The sequence below is a fragment of the Podarcis gaigeae genome (genome assembly GCF_964106915.1).
Source record: "Podarcis gaigeae genome assembly, chromosome: 2".
NCBI lineage: Eukaryota > Metazoa > Chordata > Lepidosauria > Squamata > Lacertidae > Podarcis > Podarcis gaigeae.
Window position 1 is genome coordinate 107,207,693 of NC_139679.1, and position 22,324 is coordinate 107,230,016.

At 46.5% G+C, this 22,324-nt stretch overlaps 2 protein-coding genes across 6 annotated transcripts in view; one reads left to right on the forward strand and one right to left on the reverse strand.

Moving 5' to 3' along the window:
* Positions 1–22,324, forward strand: part of CAMK1 (calcium/calmodulin dependent protein kinase I) — a 289,871-nt gene that overhangs the window by 205,360 nt on the left and 62,187 nt on the right. The window lies entirely within an intron of this gene.
* MTMR14 (myotubularin related protein 14) overlaps positions 1–22,324 on the reverse strand; it is an 86,458-nt gene that overhangs the window by 48,068 nt on the left and 16,066 nt on the right. For all 5 annotated transcript variants that reach the window (XM_083723898.1, XM_083723897.1, XM_083723899.1 and 2 more), the window contains exons 3-9: positions 21,371–21,479; positions 20,669–20,744; positions 18,337–18,397; positions 17,017–17,139; positions 15,602–15,675; positions 11,922–11,992; positions 7,695–7,769 (exon numbers count right to left, since the gene is read on the reverse strand). In XM_083723898.1, coding sequence (XP_083580024.1) covers positions 7,695–7,769; positions 11,922–11,992; positions 15,602–15,675; positions 17,017–17,139; positions 18,337–18,397; positions 20,669–20,744; positions 21,371–21,479 — 589 coding nt within the window. The remainder of the gene's footprint in view (positions 1–7,694; positions 7,770–11,921; positions 11,993–15,601; positions 15,676–17,016; positions 17,140–18,336; positions 18,398–20,668; positions 20,745–21,370; positions 21,480–22,324) is intronic.

Sequence of the window (22,324 nt, forward strand, 5' to 3'; positions counted from 1 at the left end):
CTAGCAGTTCGAAAGCACGTCAAAGTGCAAGTAGATAAATAGGTACCACTCTGGCGGGAAGGTAAACGGCATTTCCGTGCATTGTTCTGGTATCACCAAAAGCGGCTTAGTCATGCTGGCCACATGACCCAAAAAAACTGTCTGCGGACAAATGTCGGCTCCCTCGGCCAGTAAAGCAAGATGAGTGCTGCAACCCCAGAGTCGTCCGTGACTGGACTTAACGGGGTCCCTTTACCTTTACCTTATTTTTGTTGCTGGCAATGATGCAATCATGTTGAAAGCTGCCTTGAGTGTGGTGTTATGTACGATGATGAGACTCAAAAGGTATTTTTGGCTTTTATATACCCAACCAATCATAGTGGCAGATACCCTTTGAAACTCCCCCACTCCCAACAAATAGCAAGATTGGCACCTTCAGTGCTGCCTTTTCAGCGCCTGCTAAAGACATTCCTCCTTTTTCAAATACAGCCGTACCTTGGTTGTCGGATGGAATCTGATCCGGAAGTCCATTTGACTTCCGAAAACGTTTGACAACCAAGGCTTCTGATTGGCTGCAGGAGCTTCCTGTACTAAATCGGAAGCTGCGGAAGCCGCATCAGACGTTCAGCTTCTGAAAAACATTCAAAAACCAGAACACTCACTTCCAGGTTTGCGGCGTTTGGGAGCCGGAACGTTTGTCTCGCAAGGCGTTCGGCAACCAAGGTACGATTGTAGCCTTCTAAATGGAGATCTTTTATCTCACTTGGTCTCTATACTGCACCTGAATTGAATTTATGTATGTGCTGTTGCTATTAACTGTTTTTCTATAAGAAACTTACTTATACAGGCTTCTGTTCTATTGCAAATCACTTTGGGAAGCAGTTTATAAATTAAATGAATGTTAACAAGAGCGGTCATGGCTACGGCAGAAAGGGCGGTGGAATGGGGGCAGCACAGTTGCTCCAACCAGGTACCTAAGGCAGAAATCTCTTTACAGCCTGCTTCCTTGCCCCACTAATATAGGCCCCCGTTGTGCTATTGCTTCAGGTTTGACCAAGCCTTTAAGCAAAAGTGCCTCTTACACTAATAGGCTTCCTTGGGCTTAATTGAGAACTGCCCTGAGATCTTGTGATGAAAGGCGGTATTATAAATCTTAATAAATAGTAACAGTAATAATACAGGCACTGGCAATTGGCACCTGTAGCACTCTGATCAGACTCGGGCAACTTCTGCCATTTAAGTTTCCCACAATTCCAGCCTTTAATGATAAATTAACATGTGCCATTAAGGTAAGACAGGGAATCCGCAGGAGAAATGATTTTGAGGAGATATACCTGTATACGTGAAGGAGCATCTCCACCCCCAACATTCAGCCCGGACACTGGGATCCAGCATCGAGGGCCTTCTGGCGGTTCCCTCATTGCGAGAAGTGAGGTTACAGGGAACCAGACAGAGGGCCTTCTCGGTAGTGGCGCCCGCCCTGTGGAACGCCCTCCCTTCAGATGTGAAGGAAATAAGCAGCTATCTTCTTTTTAAAAGACATCTGAAGGCAGCCCTGTTTAGAGAGGTTTTTAATATTTAATGCTGTATTGTTTTTAACACTTGATTGGAAGCCGGCCAATTATTATTAGGAAGGCGTTTGCAGAATCCGTACTGTTAAAACGGAAAGGGGTCAAACCATCGCTAGAGGTGTTGAAATTTTGGGAGGTTGGATAGTTACAATGGAATGGTCTCGGTGGTGGGGTGCACATTTTTATTCTTATTTATTTATGATTATCACTTTGGCAAAAAAAATAGGGGGAGAAGTTTCCCACAATTCCCCCAGAGTAATGCTATTTTATGGGTGCTGTTGGGAATTTGAATGGTGGAAGCTTTAAAGCACTGATCAATGCTCTAGAAAAATGGGGCCCATGACAAGTGATTCCCCAGAAGTCACCCTAGAGCGCCACGTAAGACATATGACTGGCCATCTATATACTTGGCCATTCATTACCCACAAATTCTCTTATCTTCTCCACGATTCAGCTCTAAACAAATTCACGTTCTGCATGTTGTTGTTTAGTCGTTTAGTCGTGTCCGACTCTTCGTGACCCCATGGACCAGAGCACGCCAGGCACTCCTGTTTTCCACTGCCCCCCGCAGTTTGGTTAGACTCATGTTTGTAGCTTCGAGAACACTGTCCAACCATCTCGTCCTCTCTTGTCCCCTTCTCCTTGTGGCCTCCATCTTTCCCAGCACCAGGGTCTTTTCCAGGGAGTCTTCTCTTCTCATGAGGTGGCCAAAGTATTGGAGCCTCAGCTTCAGGATCTGTCCTTCCAGTGAGCACTCAGGGCTGATTTCCTTAAGAATGGATACGTTTGATCTTCTTGCAGTCCATGGGACTCTCAAGAGTCTCCTCCAGCACCATAATTCAAAAGCATCAATTCTTTGGCAATCAGCCTTCTTTATGGTCCAGCTCTCACTTCCATACATCACTACTGGGAAAACCATAGCTTTAACTATACGGACCTTTGCACGTTCTGCATAGCAGGGTTTCATTTTGTTTTTAAGGACCTGCAGCTGCCAATCCAGAGTATCTTAGGCTGGTGGGTGGGGACTGAAGGCCAAACCTGCCACAGGAACAGGTGGGTTATCTCCTCTCACGCTTGCAAGCGCCAACTGGCTGCCGAGGAATCAAAAGAAAATGACTGACATTCCGCCGCGAAGCTCTCTCCGGCAAGGATGTGCTCAAAAATGCAATTAACGGCAAGCCACGCTTGGCAGAATTGAGGTGAAATTGCAGGGCACCAGCAGAACGCTACAGGCCATTGCTTTGTTGTCAGCAGATTTTCAGCACAGTGAGGAGACACTACCCTGCATGTGTTGAATGTTACAGCGAATGTTTTTTCTTTTAGGAAGTCACCTACAAGAGGTGAGGGAGACAGTCCACCTAGTCTTTTAGCGGCCTAGCCAGTTCCAGGCCCTCCCTTGTTTCGCTTCATAGAAGACGCATGCTGTTCCTGTTCTGGGAAATGGCAGTGCTCACACCTGCTTTAGCACGTTGTCTTTGGGCGGAAGCACTTACAGTGGTGCCTCGCAAGACGAAATTAATTCGTTCCGCAAGTCTTTTCGTCTCGCGAGTTTTTCGTCTTGCGAAGCACGGTTTCCCATAGGAATGCATTGAAAATCAATCAATGCGTTCCTATGGAAACCGCCTTCAGACCAGGTCCGGGGACAATCTGTCCCCCGACCTCTTCTGAAGGCCGGTGGGGGGGCGAAAGTCTTTGCTTCCCCCCGCCTGCCTTCCCGGGACAGCGGAGACTTCTCCGCTGTCCCAGGGCGATTTTAAAATGCTGGCGGGCGGCAGCGAACCCTTCACTGCCGTCCCCCAGCATTTTAAAAGCCCGCCAGCATTTTAAAATCGCCCCGGGACAGCGGATGAATTCTCCGCTGTACTGGGGTGATTTAAAAGCCCCCGGGAAGGCAGGCAGGGGGGGACAAAGACTTTTGCCCCCCGCCAGCCTTCAGAAGAGGTCCAGAGGGCTCTCCAAGCTGCGGATAGCAGCCTGCTGCCCCGTGCGAGGGGCGCTCTGCTTAAGAGCGCCCCTCGCGCGGGGCAGCGGGCTGCTATCCGCAGCCTAGGCGGGAACTCTTCTGAAGGCTGGCGGGGGAGAAGGGCTTTTCTTCCCACCGCCAGCCTTCAGAACAGCCTTCTGAATGTTGGCGGTGGGGAGGAAAACCTTCCTCCCACCGCAAGTCTTCAAGACAGGTCCAGGAACAGAGGAGAAGCGCTGCGCACCTTCCCAGACCTGTCCTGAAGGTTTGCGGTGGGAGGAGGGCTTTCCTCCCCACCGCCAACATTCGGAAGGCTGTTCTGAATGTTGGCGGTGGGGAGGAAAAACCCTCCTCCCACCGCAAGCCCCGGGAACAGAGGAGAAGCCCTTCGCGCCTTGTCCTCTGTTCCCGGACCTGTCCTGAAGGCTTGCGGTGGGAGGAGGGCTTTCCTCCCCACCGCCAACATTCAGAAGGCTGTTCTGAATGTTGGCGGTGGGGAGGAAAAACCCTCCTCCCACCGCAAGCCCCAGGAACAGAGGAGAAGCGCTGCGCACCTTCCCCTCTGTTCCCGGACCTCCCACCGCAAGCCTTAGGACAGGTCCGGGAACAGAGTAGAAGGCGCGCTGCGCTTCCCCGCTGTCCCCGGAGATTTCCCTATGGGCTTTCATCTTGCGAAGCAAGCCCATAGGGAAATTCGTCTTGCGAAGCCACTAAAAAATCGGAAAACCCTTTCGTCTTGCGGGTTTTTCGTTTAGCGAGGCATTCGTCTTGCGGGGCACCACTGTATCTTGAAAACTCTAAAGCTAAGCAAGTCTTGCTTCAAAAGAAAGGACTAGGACAGAAATAAAGGGAACCTTGATTCCAACCTTAAATGCTGTGTGTGTCAAAGGGAAAGGGGGGGAAAGGGCTGGTGAGAAATACAGTGGTACCTCAGGTTAAGTACTTAATTCATTCCGGAGGTCCGTTCTTAACCTGAAACTGTTCTGAACCTGAAGCACTACTTTAGCTAATGAGGCCTCCCACTGTCACTGCACCGCCGGAGCACGATTTCTGTTCTCATCCTGAAGCAAAGTTCTTAACCTGAGGTAATATTTCTGGGTTAGCAGAGTCTGTAACCTGAAGTGTATGTAACCTGAAGAGTATGTAACCCGTCGTACCACTGTACTTGGTTTAGGCATGGGAGGGAATGTGGAATGAGATCTTTGAAGACAGGCAAAAGGGTGTAAGCGAGTAACAAAAATGCCCTGGTACTTCAAGCCTGTTTCAGAACAACACATGCGGAAATTGTGTTTGTGAGAGACAGACAAGACAGACAGGATCCTCCAAAAAGTTTTCTCAAGCCTGTTTCATAGAAGGCAGTGCAGGATGGAATCACAACTATTCGGGCACATTTATTGCTCTGTAACAGAGCGGTCCAACCTTTCATACCAAGTGGGCCACAAGAGTACTATACAGTGGTAGCTCGGGTTAAGTACTTAATTCGTTCCGGAGGTCTGTTCTTAACCTGAAACTGTTCTTTTTAAAAAACATATATTTTTATTAACAGGCCAATCAAATCACATTAATTCCAAATCACATTAATTCCAAATTATACAGCCAGATTTTTAAAATTTTATTGGGGGTACTCATACTTCAAGCTCCGAAAGGGATCCAAACATCACTCTTGCTGTTGCTTTAATTACACAAACCTGAAACTGTTCTTAACCTGAAGCACCACTTTAGCTAATGGGGCCTCCCGCTGCTGCTGCACCGCTGGAACATGATTTCTGTTCTCATCCTGAAGCAAAGTTCTTAACCCAAGGTACTATTTCTGGGTTAGCGGAGTCTGTAACCTGAAGCATATGTAACCTGAAGCATATGTAACCCGAGGTACCACTGTACTTCGACACAGAAGCCGCCACACACTTAACTCAATTCCCATATCGTAAATTAAAGTGTTCACAATATGTTTAATAACATTTAATAAGCACAATTAATTTATTTAAATATAATATTAAATACACAAATAATAGACTTAATTATAAAACAAAGCTAATACAAGGGCGTATGCACTTTCGTTAACCACACCTGACACCAAAAAAATACCTTTTTAAGGCTTTAAAATCTATTTTTTCTTGAATGTTGCCGAGGGCTGCCAAAACGGGCAAGGCGGTTCATGTGCAACCCAAGGCCCAGACCACCCTGCTCTATCGTCTAACAAACTACTCACAAGCACAGGCATACTCTGGAAGGCATTCTCCCAACGCTGTCCAGATGATAGCAAGCAAATTGTGGGGTCCTGCCAGATCTCCATCTCTTTAGGTGGAGCAGAACCGTTTCCTCTCCACACAAACCCAAGTTTCAGGCCACATCTAAGAAAGCTTCTCAAGTGCGCTTCCTCCTCTGACCTACACACCCGTTATATACATACATGGAATGGCTTCAGCTTAATCCACACAAGGGAATTGAAAAAAACCCACTTATTTATGCAGGCTTTTAATGGATTGCTGCTCTTTGATAACATGCCCTTCCATTGTGAGCATGTTTTCGCCGTGTTTTGCAATTAAAGAGGTGCCGCTTTGTGTTTCGAGGCACGTGAAACTTTTTAATGGCGTTATTTTTACATTCCTGATTTAGAGTCCTGTTTTGTATCGGTTTTTCTGTTGTCGGCTTTTGTTTGTTTGAGAAGTGCCTCGGTCTTTCTTCTCAGAATTAAAGGTAACACATAAATTGTTTAAACACTATTATTATTATTATTATTTATTAATTAATAATTAATAATAATTAATATTATTATTAATAATAATAGCTGTCAATTTTTCCCTTTTTTTAAAGGGAAATTCCCTTATTCCGAATAATAATAATAATTTTTATTTATACCCCGCCCTCCACAGCCAAGGCCGGGCACAGGGCGGCTAACAAGCAATAATAAAAACAAGTTGAATGAATATAACTTAAAAACAAGATTAAAATACAACAATTAAAATATTGAAACATTAAAGTATTAAAATGCAGCCTCATCACAGGAGAAAGGAAAAAGAAAAAAGAATAGGATTCCTCGCAAGAAAAGGGAAAAGTTGACAGCTATATTATTATTACTACATGCCATTCATACATTTTTAAGACGTACTGTAAGCATTTTGGATATAAACTGCTTGTCAGAAATGTAGGCTGCAAATTTACCTCGGAAATGTTCGTCCTGGCTTAAAAGAGTACACCTGCGTACCTCTGAATAACATGGGCTTGGGACAGGCCAAGAGAAGAGCTATTCCCTTTGTGCCTTGTGTGTAGTTTTCTGGCGGGTCACTATTGCAAACAGAGTGCTACACTGGAAGTAGCCTCTCTCTGGTCCAGCAGGGCTCCTTCTTAAGTGGACTCACTGCTGTTCCTACCCCAATCGGCTCAGAAAATGGCTAGAAAGGACACAATGAAATTTTGCAACTGAAGGAAGCCAAGCAGGGCTAGCTACCTGGGGGGGGAGGCTGCCCGAGAACCAAGAATTAAACTGCTCTCAGCTCCAGAGAGAAAAAGTGGGTAAGGTGAAATTCTGATGGTAGGCTCATAAGGTTATTGGGGGCGGGGGGCTCAGCTCAGATAAAGACCATAAAAGCACTTTTTAAATGTGCATACTGTTTACCACCGTCACCAACTTTTCCCCCCAGGAGTCCACAGATCGCCTCTGGAAACTCTTATGTGGAACAATTACTGGAGCATCATTTCTTTGTTGATTTCTGTAGAACCTTCCCACAAAATTGTGCCCAAAATGGTTCTCAACATATCACATGAACGACAATTGCAATTCAAAGACGTTACTAGTGTTCATCGTTAACACCAGTAGCAAAAAAAAGAATCAGTACAACTTTGTATAAAATACTAGAAATAAACTAACTGAATTAAGCAGCTTTCAGTAAACAGGAGAGAGAATCACATCAACACAAATGTAGAACATTAGCCATACCAAACATCCGCATGAGTTTATGGTAGTATTCCTCAAACTTGGGTCCCCAGCTGTTGCTGGACTACAAATCCAATCATCCCTAGCTAGCAGGACCAGTGGTCAGGGATGATGGGAGCTGTAGTCCAACACAGCTGGGGGTTCAAGTTTGAGAAACACTGGTTATGCCCCATCTACCATCTACATTATGCCCCATCTACCATCCGGGGTCAGGGGAAAACTTGGTCCTTGCGACCTACCATCTTACCTGATACTCGCTCCAGTCAATGTTCAACCGCTCGGTGAGAGAGACTGGGATGCTGAGAGGAGCATCAACATAATCCTGCAAAGAAAGAGGCACAAGGTCCATCAGGGGTAGGATGATGTGATGAAGGAAGTGCAGTGGTACCTCAGGTTAAGTACTTAATTCATTCCGGAGGTCCGTACTTAACCTGAAACTGTTCTTAACCTGAAGCACCACTTTAGCTAATGGGGCCTCCCGCTGCTACTGTGCCACCGGAGCCCGATTTCTGTTATCATCCTGAAGCAAAGTTCTTAACCTGTAGCACTATTTCTGGGTTAGCGGAGTCTGTAACCTGAAGCGTATGTAACCTGAAGCGTATGTAACCTGAGGTACCACTGTACTAGAAATCCTGTACTACAAACAGGTCTGTGTATTTTACTCCACTATTCCTCTCATCTAAAGCTTAGCTTTGGGTCCAAGACTTTCAGCCCAAGCCCATGCAGATTTGCTCGTGATTAGGTCCCTATGAATTCAGGGGGGGTTTGCTCCCAAGGCCACTTGCAGCCTTAGTTGTATCCTGGTGTATTATTTACTTATTTCATTTATATCTCTTGCCTGATACAAACGGGACTTCCCATTTTATCTTCAGAAAAACCCTGTTAAGATAAGGTGAGGTTGAGAGACAGTGGGTGGCTCCAGGTACCTCCTGAAGATTCATACCTGGGTAGGATTTGAACTCAGGTCTTCCCAGTCCTAGTATGACGTTACAGTCAATACAATATGCTGGCTGTCTCACGCCAGTTGTCATTGTAAGCCATTTCCCCCAATGACTTCTCTACGCATCTGAACAACTTTCCCAGGCACTGAATTTTCTCATCGCCTAAATTGGGAACGACCAGTTGCCCCCCCCATCCCGTTTTGACAGTCCTACCAAATTTAAAATGAGGTAGGGTCAAAAGTTCAACTTGGTTCCACATATACGAAGTCAGTGTTTTCAGATTTTAAAAAATATTCCACACGTTAACATAGCCTTCATGTCCCTCGTTTGTTTACAGGCGAGAAACATTTTTAACTGTACAATGCCAAGCCTAACAACATGTGTTTTATTCCTGAGAAGCACCAATGACTAGATGACACAGGCTTTATTATGGCGCCTGCACTACTTGTGCATTAATAGACATATAGTGCTCTGATCATGAGAAGCAGGAGTTCTGCTCTGTACTGCACTATTCTGTCTAATTGTCGGCAGTAATCTATCCTGTTATGGGCACATTTTAAGGAAGACACTGACAAACTGAAACATGCCCAGAGAAGGGAGACCAAGATGTCTAGAAACAAGGTCTTATAAGAAGCATTTGAAAGATCTGGGTATGTTTAGCCTGGAGGAGCAAAGATTAAAGGGAGACATGTTCTTCAAATATCCAAAGGGCTGGCTTCAGGCTTCCATCATTTCTATTTCATTCTGTCTTTTTCTGGGTCTCTGCCCCACTCAGCATTCTGTGTCCACTGAGCATGCTCAGTCCCCAGAAGATGGTGCAAATTGGTTTTCCCGTTGCTCCAGAGAGCAGGGCTAGAACAAATGGGTGGAGTCTGCAGGGAAGGAGATTTCGGCTAAGCGCTAGAAGCTTCCCCCTGGTAAAAGTGAAACAGAGGCTGGCTTAGGAAGTGTCTAGCTTTTCCTTCAACAGACTCTCTCTCTACACACACACACACACCATATTTTTGCTCCACACACACACACCATATTTTTGCTCCACACACACACACCATATTTTTGCTCTATAAGACGCACATTTTCCCTCCTAAAAAGTAATGGGAAATGTGTGTGCGTCTTATGGAGCGAATGCAGGCTGCGCAGCTATCCCAGAAGCCAGAACAGCAAGAGGGATTGCTGCTTTCACTGCACAGCGATCCCTCTTGCTGTTCTGGCTTCTGAGATTCAGAATATTTTTTTTCTTGTTTTCCTCCTTCAAAAACTAGGTGCGTCTTGTGGTCTGGTGCGTCTTATAGAGCGAAAAATACGGTGTGTGTGTGTGTGTACACACACAGCCACACCCACCCATATATGAATGAGACGACTCCCAAGGTCCCTCTCAGCTCCACACATCTTTGAAAAAGCCAGTTTGTGTAGCAAAATACGCCTTTCTGCCCCTCCCAATACCAGCCTGGGAGCGAAACATCACTGGCTGCCTGGAATACAGAAGCTGGCAATCCCTGCCTAAATGAATGGCCCCGTTTCTCCACAATTAAGTGGCTTTCAAAGCCTTCTTCCTGAGCTCCGAATCCTGATTTACGGTGGTTCATAAGTGCTGAGGAAGACACCGTGGAGTGTGGCATTGCACTCCTGCTAGATTTCACAGCAACCGTATTTCACCTGTGTTACGTCTCCCCGTTGCGAAGCGCGTTACTGTGGCGTCCTTTTCTATGGGAGGAACAAGCTTCTGAATGCTTTCAAAAGGATTTCTCAGAGAGAACCGCCTGAGCAGCAGTGGGGAAGGGGAAGGACAGAAGCAGCAAATCCCCAAACTGCTGCAGATTCTAGGCCCTCTTGTGGCTGCAAATGCGAAGGTGGGGCTGTCTGTGACGGTGCTGCCAAGACCGGCCAACACCTAAACAGACACTCTCTGACTTTCAGGAAAATAGCACTATAAGGTTCATCTGCCCCAGAACACCGCCCTCCGACCCGACAGCTCCTTCCGCCCATTTCCTGGTGAATGAAATGAAACATTTTAACTGCTCAGGGGCAATCTGTACACTAATCTGAGCCTTCTCAGGTTTGTGTAGCCAAAACAGACGCACAAAATCAGCAAGGAAAATCCTAAAAACCCCAATAATCCCTTAATAGCTCAAGTAGCGTGGAATGTTGAGGTGGGAGGTGATAACTAGAAGGGGGAGAACACACTGGAATAGCCAACAGGAGGACCTAGAAACAAAGACATATGCAAAGGGTCAGATGAACCATCTTGCTGTCTGGATAGATTCACAATGGACTACCCCTCACCATTTTATTTTTAAGGAAAAGGGGCACAAAACAGCCCACTGAGCATGTTCAACAGGCACAGAATGCTGATTACCGTATTTTTCGCTCTATAAGACGCACTTTTCCCCCTCCAAAAATTAAGGGGAAATGTGTGTGCATCTTACGGAGCGAATGCAGGCTCCATAGCTTCAGTGAAAGCAACACGAAGTCTCCGAAACGCAGCGGGAGCACTCCCGCCGCGATCCGGAGGCTTTGCGTTGCTTTCGCTGAAGCCTGGAGAGCGAGAGGGGTAGGTGCGCACCGACCGCTCTCCAGGCTTCAGGGATAGCCGCCTGAAGACTCTCCTGGCTTCAGGGATAGCTGTTGACGCCTGAAGAGGAAGAGGGATCGGTGCACACCAATCCCTCTTGCTCTCCTGGCTTCACTTCGCTGGAGAGGCACTGCGCAGCTTTCCCTCTCTGCGCAGCGCCCCTTCAGCGAAGCGGGAGGAGAAATGGAAGGGGCTCCATTTTTCCTGCCGCTTCGCTGAAGGGGCGCTGCACAGAGAGGGAGAGAATTTTTTTCCCTCGTTCTCCCCCTCTAAAAACTAGGTGCGTCCTATGGTCAGGTGTGTCCTATAGAGCGAAAAATACGGTGATCTGTTGAATTATCTGCTTGTTGAGCAGAGGACCAAGGGAAAGAAGGGATGGAATAGGGAAGATGGAAACCTGAAGAGAAACAAGTCAATGTTGCAGTGACCCCTACTTGTACATACTAATGGGAAACTCCTTCGCCAAGTTACAATCCTTAATAGTTGTAATAGTTGTATGTTGATAGCTATGCCAAAGTATAACTATCAACACACAAGAGGCCTTGGGGGGGGGGACCCTGGGCATTGCATATGTGTGCAAAAAACTGAGCCCCACTCCCAAAAAGAAGACCCCAAAAGAACCCACTGCTTAGTGGCCAGAGAAACCAAGTATTTGGGGCCCTCAGAAGTGGAAAAGCACAGGCAGAAAAAAAAGAGGAGCCTGGGAAAGGACACAGCTGGCTGGCCGTAAACCCCACTTATTTCACATTCCAGGGTTGAGTCCTAGCGCTGGGAACAGATGTCTGGGCTGGACTCTGGCGCAAAATTAAGCCCGTGAAGAGATTCCGGTGACTACGGAGAAGCAAACGCCAGGTCTCTGCTCCCAGAGTTGGTTCACAAACAGCTTGTGCCATCGGCAAAAACAAGAAAGTTTATCTTGGAACAGCTTCGCGGCAACTCTGCTTCACAGCCGCCCCCGTACCTGCTTCCAGTTAAAAACAAGCCCTTCCGCCCGGTAGCCCCGCTCTTTGTACTCCTTGAAAAATTCACAGCCTGCATGAAGAGAAGAACGAGAGGGTGAGAGGGAATCCGTGAATGAACATGCACAGGGTAGTATCCAGACTTGACTTCCCACTCAGCAGGGTGGATTTAAATCAAATCGATTTAAATCCCGACTTAAATCACTAGTCAGTAAGACTTGATTTAAATCATTTTTTTACAGAAAGGCTCATTCTTGATGGTATAATCTTAATATTTACAACCAGATGAAGGTTTCATTTTTGGAATAATAAATTTTCAGAGTAGTTTTTACAGTTATATCAAAAATTACTGATTTGGTTATACTATTTAAAACACACAGACAGATAATGATGAAATGATTGTGAGGTTTAATAAGTTAACTGTTTATATTTGGACAACTTTTCTGCTGTACTTTATTGGAAGGAGAAAAACAATCATTTTCTTAATAACAATTTATTTAACTAAAGCAATAACATCATAGCATATGTATCCATGTTTGTTAACTGGCGTGGTTAAACTTTTTTTAAAAAAAAAAACACAACAGACTCAGTTTTAGCACACATGAAAAACTGAAAACAAATCCTTATTTCCTGATAAATAGCCTTTGGACTATGTAACCCTAAATAGAAAACTATCTTTAAAAAGATTTTTCCTCCAGAAACATTTTATTTTAAAAACCCAATTTAAATAATAAAAATCTGATTTAAATTTTAAAAATCCAATTTTTTTATTTTTTAAAAACCATTGATTTTTATCCACCCTGCCACTCAGCTGCTTCTGAGGTAGACGGAGAATACCCTCCATGTCTGCCCTCCAGAATCAAGAGTCCAGGACAAACAGTGTGTTAAGGCTGCAAACCACTGTCATCACCACCACCAGCCCGGCACCAAGGGGTCACAGGAGGTTCAGTGGCAAGCAAGGAAGCAGGGACTGGCAGCCCTCACCAGGAAGCAGGCAAGGCTTGTCGGCAGAAGCTGAAACCAGCCAAGGGACCGCGCTCTCAAACTCTGCCCCAGCGAGTGCATTTCATGCAACAGCACATGGCTCTCAGCTACCCGCTCCCCCCCCCCACCCCAAAGCTGGTTTGGAAAAGGTTCTTGAAATGGTGTTTGCTGGCAGGGGAGAAGCCTGAAATCCCCTTGCTTGGAATAGCTGGCAGGGTAGAAGAGGCCACAGGGCGGGGAAAACAGTTGGCGACACATTGGTTCTTCGAACCATGTTTTAAAGCGTTTGCTCCTTAACAGTTTTATTCCACAATAGAAATATTCGTGCCTGCAAAGCGATATGCATGCTCAGAGGTTATTTGTACATAGCCATATGAAAATGTCTCCGGGTTCCTTTGGGAAGAAGGACCAGGTGTCTATTTTTAATAATCATCATCGTAATAAATTTAGAAATTCCTTCCAGTAGCACCTTAGAGACCAACTAAGTTTGTTATTGGTATGAGCTTTCGTGTGCATGCACACTTCTTCATATAATGATAAATAATAATAATAATAATAATTTATTATTTATACCCCGCCCATCTGGCTGAGTTTCCCCAGCCACTCTGGGCGGCTTCCAATCAAGTGTTAAAAACAATGCAGCATTAAATATTAAAAACTTCCCTAAACAGGGCTACCTTCAGATGTCTTTTAAAAAAGAAGATAGCTGCTTATTTCCTTCACATCTGAAGGGAGGGCGTTCCACAGGGCGGGCGCCACTACTGAGAAGGCCCTCTGTCTGGTTCCCTGTAATCTCACTTCTCGCAATGACGGAACCGCCAGAAGGCCCTCGGAGCTGTATCTCAGTGTCCGGGCTGAACGATGGGGGTGGAGACGCTCCTTCAGGTATAAAGGACCGAGGCCGAGATACACAAATTTGTTTGTTTGTTTGACTTATGCCCCACCTTTTTCTCCTAAGGAGCTGAAGGTGGTGTACAGGGTTCTCCCCTCCATTTAATTCCTACAACAATCCTGCGAGGTAGGTTCAGGTAGCTTAGGCTGAGCAGTAGGTCACCCAGTGAGTTTCATGACCAGTGGGCCTCTGAACGCGGGTTCTTAACCACAACACCACACTGGCTGGTTGATTTTTAAAACAGTCTCTCAGAATGAGAGTGCAGGTCCTCTCCACCCAGGCCATACATTTAAAGAATTATTTCCCACTTTAACAGTCATGTCTTCCTCCAAAGAACCCTGGGAACTGTAGGTTCCTAAGGGTGCTAACTTTGCAGGGTTACAGTTCCCGACACTCTTGAATAAACTGCAGTGCCCGAGATCCTCCAGGGCTGCTGAAAGTGGTTTAATAGTGCTTTAAATGTTTGGAGCGGATGCGACCTTAAGCTAGGCTACATGAAGCATAGTGGTCATGCCAAACTGGGACAAGGTTTGGGCCAGTTGCGATTAGAGCATCATGCCGCTTGAATTCAAAATGGATTCTCGTATATATAAATAAATATGTACACACACACACAAAGGCACTTCCTAGATTGGTTTGAAAAGCCTTCAAAAACTTTAATAAAAAAAACAACCTTGGCAATTACAGAGCCATGTTCTGGTGGTGACAATTCACCCATGGCTTGATGCAACCTTAATTGGAACACTCCCAGTGTGGTTCTCCCATCCATTAGAAGATGTTGAGCACCTAAGCATGTGCTCATTTCCCCCACGTAATGCCTCTCGAGGAACATCCCACAGCATTTCAAGACTTTGTAGAGTTTCCAGGTCAGCACCTGCTTGCCGTGAGTTTCCTCGCTGTTTCCTAGCAGCAGAATCCCAGGCTTGGAAATAGCAGGGAGGGGAGGGGAAACCCCGAGTTCCAGCATGGCGGGTGAGCGGCGATGCCAAATTCAAGGACGCATCCTTCCTGCAGCCCCCCATTATCCCGGCACGCGACATCCATTTGCAGCAACATCCACTTTTGATGTGCTACTGGCTATGTTCCCGTGGGGGTTTGTGGCAGTGGGAGCATGGAAGGGCAACACAGACCCGGTCTAAAAGCCATGGGCAGAGACTGCTAGACTCTGACCGAGGAGCCTTATATTTCCAGAGTTTTCTCCCAAAAGACAAAGGAACTCCTCCATCCAGAGACAAGCAGGGACTCTGATAAGAGACCGTGCAATTCTTGAAATACGTTGGGTGCGATAAAGAAACTGGAACAATTTTGTAAATGAAATAAGTGGTTTTATTCCGCACCCCTTAAGAGTTTTGTCTCCTTGGAGGTGCTCCTATTTTACTGTGGGAGAAACCACTCATAGCCATTCTGCCCTCTTCCCAGAAGGAAAGCTTTCCCCAACCTAATGGTCCTCAGGGTGTTTTGAACCACAACTCCCATCAGCCCCAGGGCTAGACATACAGTGGTACCTCTGGTTACGTACTTAATTCGTTCCGGAGGTCCGTTATTAACCTAAAACCGTTCTTAACCTGAGGTACCACTTTAGCTAATGGGGCCTCCTGTTGGTGCGCAATTTCTGTTCTCATCCTGAGGTAAAGTTCTTAACCCAAGGTACCCGAGGTGTTTGTAACCCGAGGTACCACTGTACTGCACTGGCTGAGGCTGTTGAGAGTTGTAGGCCGAAACATCTCGAAGGAACCGGGCTGAGGAAGGCTGCACTAGACAGCTGTGCGGAATTGCTGCTCGTCCCTCAGAACGCTTCCTTCCTACCTGGGTACGGGATGGAGAGGAGGGTGAAGTCTGCATAGCGCTGTGCTTTATCCACCTTCTCGGAAGACGTCACGCTAGGGAAGGAAAACAGAGAAACACACTACACGTGTGTGAAGCTGGCTGGCATGGCGTGGCAATTGTGGGCCAACCTCAACAAAGTCAGCCCAGTTTCCCCTGCTGCTCCCCACCCCCACCCCAAATAATCTCAGCTTTTCACCAACAAAAGTTTACAGAGAATAACTGCACATTCAGGATCTCTTTCCAATTAAGGCATGAGCTAGTCTTTGTGCTTAAATTATCCCATCTGGCATTCTTTTTTCTTTTCCTTTTCTTGAAGATTACAAAGAAGTACCTGGCCGGATTACCCTTCACGCCTACTCTCCAACAGAAGCTTGTTTGTTTTTAATTTTGATGAGTCTGGGGTGGGGAATTAGAAATGGCATCACGCTGAATGCAGAATGCCACAAACCAATTTCATTTATGAAGCAAGCCAAGTTCTTTAAGCTCATGGCTACCAAGTGGCAGGCATCCTGCCAAGACCTGGAAAAGCTCCCTGCAACAACAACAACAACAAAAACAAAAACACCCTGCCTAATTAAGCAAGCATTTCATGGCAGAGACTTTGAGCTGATCAACGCACTATAAAACATTATTCCTGCACATAGTGAGCAAACTCATAAGAGAAAAGTTCAGTGTAGTACATGCAATGAGCATTAAAAAAAATGAAGTTCCTCACCCACTTGCATTCTGAAGTGCTGCTACCTAGCATTCTATCCTTGCATTACGTGCAGAACAACTATCTGCAACCACACTTCAGGATGCTCTACGCTCAAGGAAAAACAAACCTAGGCCAAAAACACAGAGATGCACTCGGCACATTCCTCCATTTGGGGGCTCTTTCCAGCAGGGCAGGCAAAGAGAAGTCAAAAGAGAGAGAATGACCCTAGGAATGTCTGCTGAAAATGAAACCTGGTTGCTATATCCAGATAGCAGCAATAACTTGGCTTCCTTTTTAAAACTCATTTCAATATATTTTTATCCCACCGTTTTCTTTGCAGCAGGGATGGGGAAACCTTGATATGTTACTGAACTCCAACTCCCATCAGCCCCAGCCAGCATGGCCAATAGCCAGGGATGATGGGAGATGCAGTTCAATATCTGGAGTGCTTCCCCATCCCAACTCTACCTTTCTGCCTTTTATCCTCACAATACCTCCTTGAAGGCAGCTGAGGCCGAGTGATAGGACCTGCTCAAGGTTAGTTATTCAGGAACCTTTAGGCAACAGTGAGAACCATTGTGGAACATCCCTGATCTAAATCTGACCGCTGTCCTACACCTGCTCTCAGGAGCATCCTTCTCAAAAGTTGCCGGCAGCCAATTGGGACACACAACACACAAATGGCACCCGTACTTACTTCAAGCCAAACTTCACTTTCTTGTTCTCCACCATCAAGTCACAGATGTACGCAACCGACAGGTACCTCAAGAGCTTGATGTCATGACCTCGGACCTTGTCGAACAGCTGCGAGTCTGCATTTCTGAAATACAGGACAAGGGGATGAGGTTTTCCGCCCGGAGGAGGAAATGCAGAAGGCTCAGATTAGCACAATCGAGGCATAAGCAAGTCCGACAAGCCAACACAAAACGCTTCACACAGCAGTCCTAATGCTCTACAATGGCCAAGACCGAGGACATGATAAGCCGGGCGATTCTCCTGTGCAAGACCCGTTGATTTCAACGTGGCTTTTGCAGGAGAGCTTCCCTGATGGATGGTGCCCCAGCTCAGTAGTAAAAGCATCTGAAGAACCTCTTTAGGAAAAAGGGTTACATTATTTATCCAAATCTCTGGAGGTTCTTGTAAAGGAGCACATCTACTATGAAAATGTACAATGATTTAGGTGTCCTGACCTCACCCCATATTCTGGGGGTGGTTCTGTAGGGGTTGCTGAGAACTCCAAAGAGGTCCCCAACAACTTCCAGAATTAAGGCCTCCAGAATTAAGTTCGGGAGGAGGGGGGGAGCTAAGCCAAACCAGTTAAGCAATCAAATTTAGAAGTCACACACGTCCAACACTGCCCTGCGAGTGGCAAACAAGCAAGTCCTTGAGAGAGGATTTTAATTGGCCTAAAATTACCAGAAGGAATAATCTTAAAATGGCAATCTATGCATTAACAATGGAGCCCATTCTGCCGATGAGCTTTTAAAGTTTTGCTTCAAACTGTTCTTTTGATCTCGCCGAAGTATTTTATTATTGATATTTCTATGCTGAGATTTTAGGACTGCTTTTTATGAGTTGTTCTCCAGTTTTGTTTTAAATTCTACTGTGAAGCACTTCCAAGTGCCTTAATATAGTACAGCAGGCTATAGGTTCGTGGAATTAAAAAAACAAACAAACCCAAGAAGAAATATTGGCAGCAAGTGTGTAGTCCACCTCCCATACAATCCTTACTCCCCCCATGAACTCTACTGCAGCCCAGAAAAAGCATCATTGGACTGGCCTGTTCTCACAGAACACCAGCCATTGCTTTGCGACCCACAACAGCCAAGTACTTCCCTGCTTTGGGAGAGATGAAATTATGGAAGTGCAAGTTTTTCCGTTACTGCAGCTCCATGGTGGCAGAAAAGGGCCCTCTTACATTTTCTCCCTGCCATGGCAGCATAAAGCAGATCAATGTAGGAAAAGGAGTCAGAACTTTGTCTGACATATTTGTAGGAGGTGGTTGGGTCAAACAGACCTGAAAGCAGAGTCCTCTTCTGACATGTCCTCTGTATCTGCCCAGGCATCGTCTGTGCCCCCTACAGAGAAGATACCGAGAGAAGTTCAATATATTAGTAGCCACAACCTCTGCCCTAAACAGATTGGATCAGCTGGCATAAGAATCTCAGCATTTCTCCCACAAAGCATGGTTTTGGACTTCCCACGTGTTCCAATAATGTAAGATGTCGTTTGTGATGATGAGTGAGTCCTATCAAATCATCAGGCTCGTCTCACGTAAGCGACTTGCTTGCCGCCTCACAAACTGGAAGGATACTATCAACGGGACCAGTTATATTACAGAGCTTTTCCCCTTCAGTCCCACCCCTTGTTTCATTGATGGGGAATTGCTCCAAGGTGATGTAGACCCTGAAAACGACCCTGCGAGGTAGGCTAGGCTGAGATATAGCAGCTAAGATGACACAGATTACACCATACTGGCACTCAATGACTTCATGGCTCTGAAGAGATCAGAGTCCCACGCTCGTATATTCTCCTGGACCACCCAGGTATATTTGACACTACACCTATCCTTTCCCTTTTCAGTGCTATGCATAACATTAAATATTATATTTAAAGTGTTTTCTGACGTGAAACTTATCGAGTGGATAAGGAACGGGTGCCTGCTTCCTGCATGGTAAAGCAAATGGTGCTGGCAATAAATCAAGACTGTTCATTTAGTCTAGCTGAAGAAATTGATGCATGCAGTAAAACTAACAGTTTCAGCAAAACAAAACAAAAAAAAAGGTTTGGGGAACTTTTTTGGCCCAGTGGACCAGATCCTTATCTGCCTCCGCCCAATGGGACAGCTTACCTGACAACCACCTGACATCACAGTGATGTCAGATGGTTGACATGTGGCCTGTCCAGCTCACCTGCTCAAGTATCCTGCTCAGCGCTTCCCAGACATCAGGGACAGGGCTGTGGCTCAGCCGTTTTCTGCAGAGATCAGCAATGCAACAGAGATGCCTTCAGGAAACTGAGTCATGCAGCGGATCCTTTGCAGAAAGCAGGGCTGCAGTCACCGGCCATCAGCACAACTTGGGCACATAGCCGATCACAACAGGCGTGACCTCACCGCCCATTTAGCTGATGGGTGGGGACTTCAATACTGCTTTCTGCAGCAATAGGCTGTGTGATCAGGCTGCCCCACAAGTAAGTCTGTCATGCAGCCAATCCAGTTGCACCTGTACCTGCCCTACACTTGACTTCTCATATGTGATGTCAGCTATGGAGCAGCTGGGTGTGGTTTGGGGGAAACAGCCTCACCAGCCAGATTGAGACCTGTGCTGGACCAAATATGGCCAGAGGTTCCCCACCCAAGTTAAAGACCTTAATGCTGCGATGACCTCCTGAAGGTGTACAGCCAATCAGAAAATAGGGGAGGGGAATCTTAGCATTGAGTGCAGCTCCCCATAATTAAGAGGTAAAGGTAAAGGGACCCCTAACCATTAGGTCCAGTCGTGACCGACACTGGGATTGCGGCGCTCATCTCACTTTACTGGCCGAGGGAGCCGGCATACAGGTCATGTGGCCAGCATGACTAAGTCGCTTCTGGTGAACCAGAGCAGCGCACAGAAACGCCGTTTACCTTCCCGCCGGAGCAATACCTATTTATCTACTTGCACTTTGACATGCTTTCGAACTGCTAGGTTGGCAGGAGCTGGGACTGAGCAACGGGAGCTCACCCCGTCGCAGGGATTCAAACCGCTGACCTTCTGATCGGCAAGTCCTAGGCTCTGTGGTTTAACCCACAGCGCCACCCGCGTCCCCATAATTAAGAGGACAATTGTCTAAATGTCATATTTTGCATAACTTGGACGTTGGAAATCAGATTTTCTTTGTGCAACAGGTAGCTTCCTTGGCCCAGAGGTTTTGCTTCGTTTCTGAAATGCAGAATCTATGCAGCAGTGTCTGAAGAATGAAAAAAGTCACCCTGGTCACAGTTCTCCTGTATGACCAGGGATTCCTGCAATTACTTCATCACTGAAGACATGCCACAAAGATGCCCTTGGGAGCAGACTCCAGTACTGAAATAGGAAGCTTACGGCGGAACTTGCAGACCCACAAGATAAGGCCACAAATGGTTACCACCACCTGACAGTACCCTTTGCATATTCCTCTCCTTGCAGAACTTACCAGCTTTGGCTTTCTAGGGAACATGAGTTTGGTTTCCGTTTTGAACTAAGCCACTGTCCTCAATGGCAGCTCAAGCCTGCTGCTCACACCAATTTTCAAGGATGCTCCCCCAACTAGCGTTATAAAACAGAGATAACACACGGCAACTGTTACCAAACCTACACCTCCCTTACCTGAGAAAATGTAGTTGTATCCTGTGCGCCCATAAAGTTCCCCCCACCCCGCCAGGGTGGCCGATCGGCATATATGCTGAGGAAAGAGAGAGATGCAACAAATGGCCATCAAAGCACAGAGAAGCAACGGACCCTCCTCCTCCTCCTCTCCCAGCCTTTTCCCATTCCCAATTCGAGAGAGTCTGGCTTTGCACTCATGGCCTGCACTGCGCCTTCCAGATGGAGGTCTGCATGGCTCGCAGGTCAGGCTTAATTACTTCCCAACCCTCTGCTAAGCTACATTTCCCCATGATTCTACTTTGCACCACTATTTGCAATTCCTTTTTAACTAATATCAGCCTTGTGCGCTTCATTAACATGCTCTTTGAACCGTCTCTGCCTCAAACCGTTAATGAACGGGATTAGGCTGGTCCCCGCAGGATCCTCTTTAAGTTCACCTATCGGTAGCAGAGCTGAAACAAATCTGCAAGTTATGGAAAAGGCGCCAGCCCGGCCTCAGTCTGCACAGGTGCATGCCCGCTTGACCTGGGAGCATCGAAGAAAGGTTGTCAAGAGATTGCTGCACCCGCTTTCTAGCGCCTTCTGCTCATGGCTGAAGGCACCCTCCAGTAAATCGTGCAAAAGCTACAATGAGACATCCGCGTAAGAAAAGAAAACCATGAAAGTCACAAGACACACACGCACACAGAGATAGAGCTTTACCTTGCCCTTGTAGAGGATGACGGGGCAGACAAACCGCCCTCTACACCTGGCCATTTTACTGCGGTGGATGAGGTCTTGCAGCTTGCCAACTTGGACGGTGCTCTCAAATCTATTGGAGGCAAAACAGGCTATTACCCGCACAGGCACCAACTGCAGATTGGAGGGGACAGGTGTTGCCTGGATGTGCTTCTCAAGCTACAAGTGACTGCAAAATCTCATCTTGGCATACATTCAGTGTAAAGCCCGGTAGCTTCTGTCATCTTGTTTTGAAGCCAACAGATCAGGGGGAATGGGGGGGGGGGGAGAGACTCCACAGCCACCAAGAATGTGCACCGCCCTGTTCACTGTCTTCTTGTTTAAAAGGCTCAGTGGCCACAAATTTAACAGATCCTGGATCCAGACTCAGATTAGCTAACAAATAGAAGGAAATGTTAACCCTGCTCTCCCCACCAGCATAGCGTACGTAAGTAAGCAGAGAGATGGCAATGGCTACAAGGCTGGTGGTCATCACCAAGGAGAGACCCAAACGCAGATCTCCACAGTCTAGAATAATCAGGTTTCCAATTGTTCACCAGCACTAATATCAGACACCGATTCAGAACTGATAATGGATTCCTCGGAGTTGGATGGAAAGGAGACAGAGGGTGTCACCATACTGATGAGACTGAACTTCAAATCCCTGGTGTTTTCATGTAGATGTTGAACAGCATGGGAGACAAGATGGGAGGACACCCTAGAAGCCTCCCAGTGCCACATTCTCGAACTGTCCCTCAAAGAAGAACTGGAGCCACCATGAAAAAAATGATAAAAGTTCCACCCCAGTCAGGTGGTCCAGAATAAATGGTTAATAGTACTGAAAGCTTCCAAGAGGTCCAGCAGAACCAACTAGGACATACTGCACCTTCCCAACATGGATCTACCAAAGTCGTCTGCCCCACAACCAGGCTTTGAATA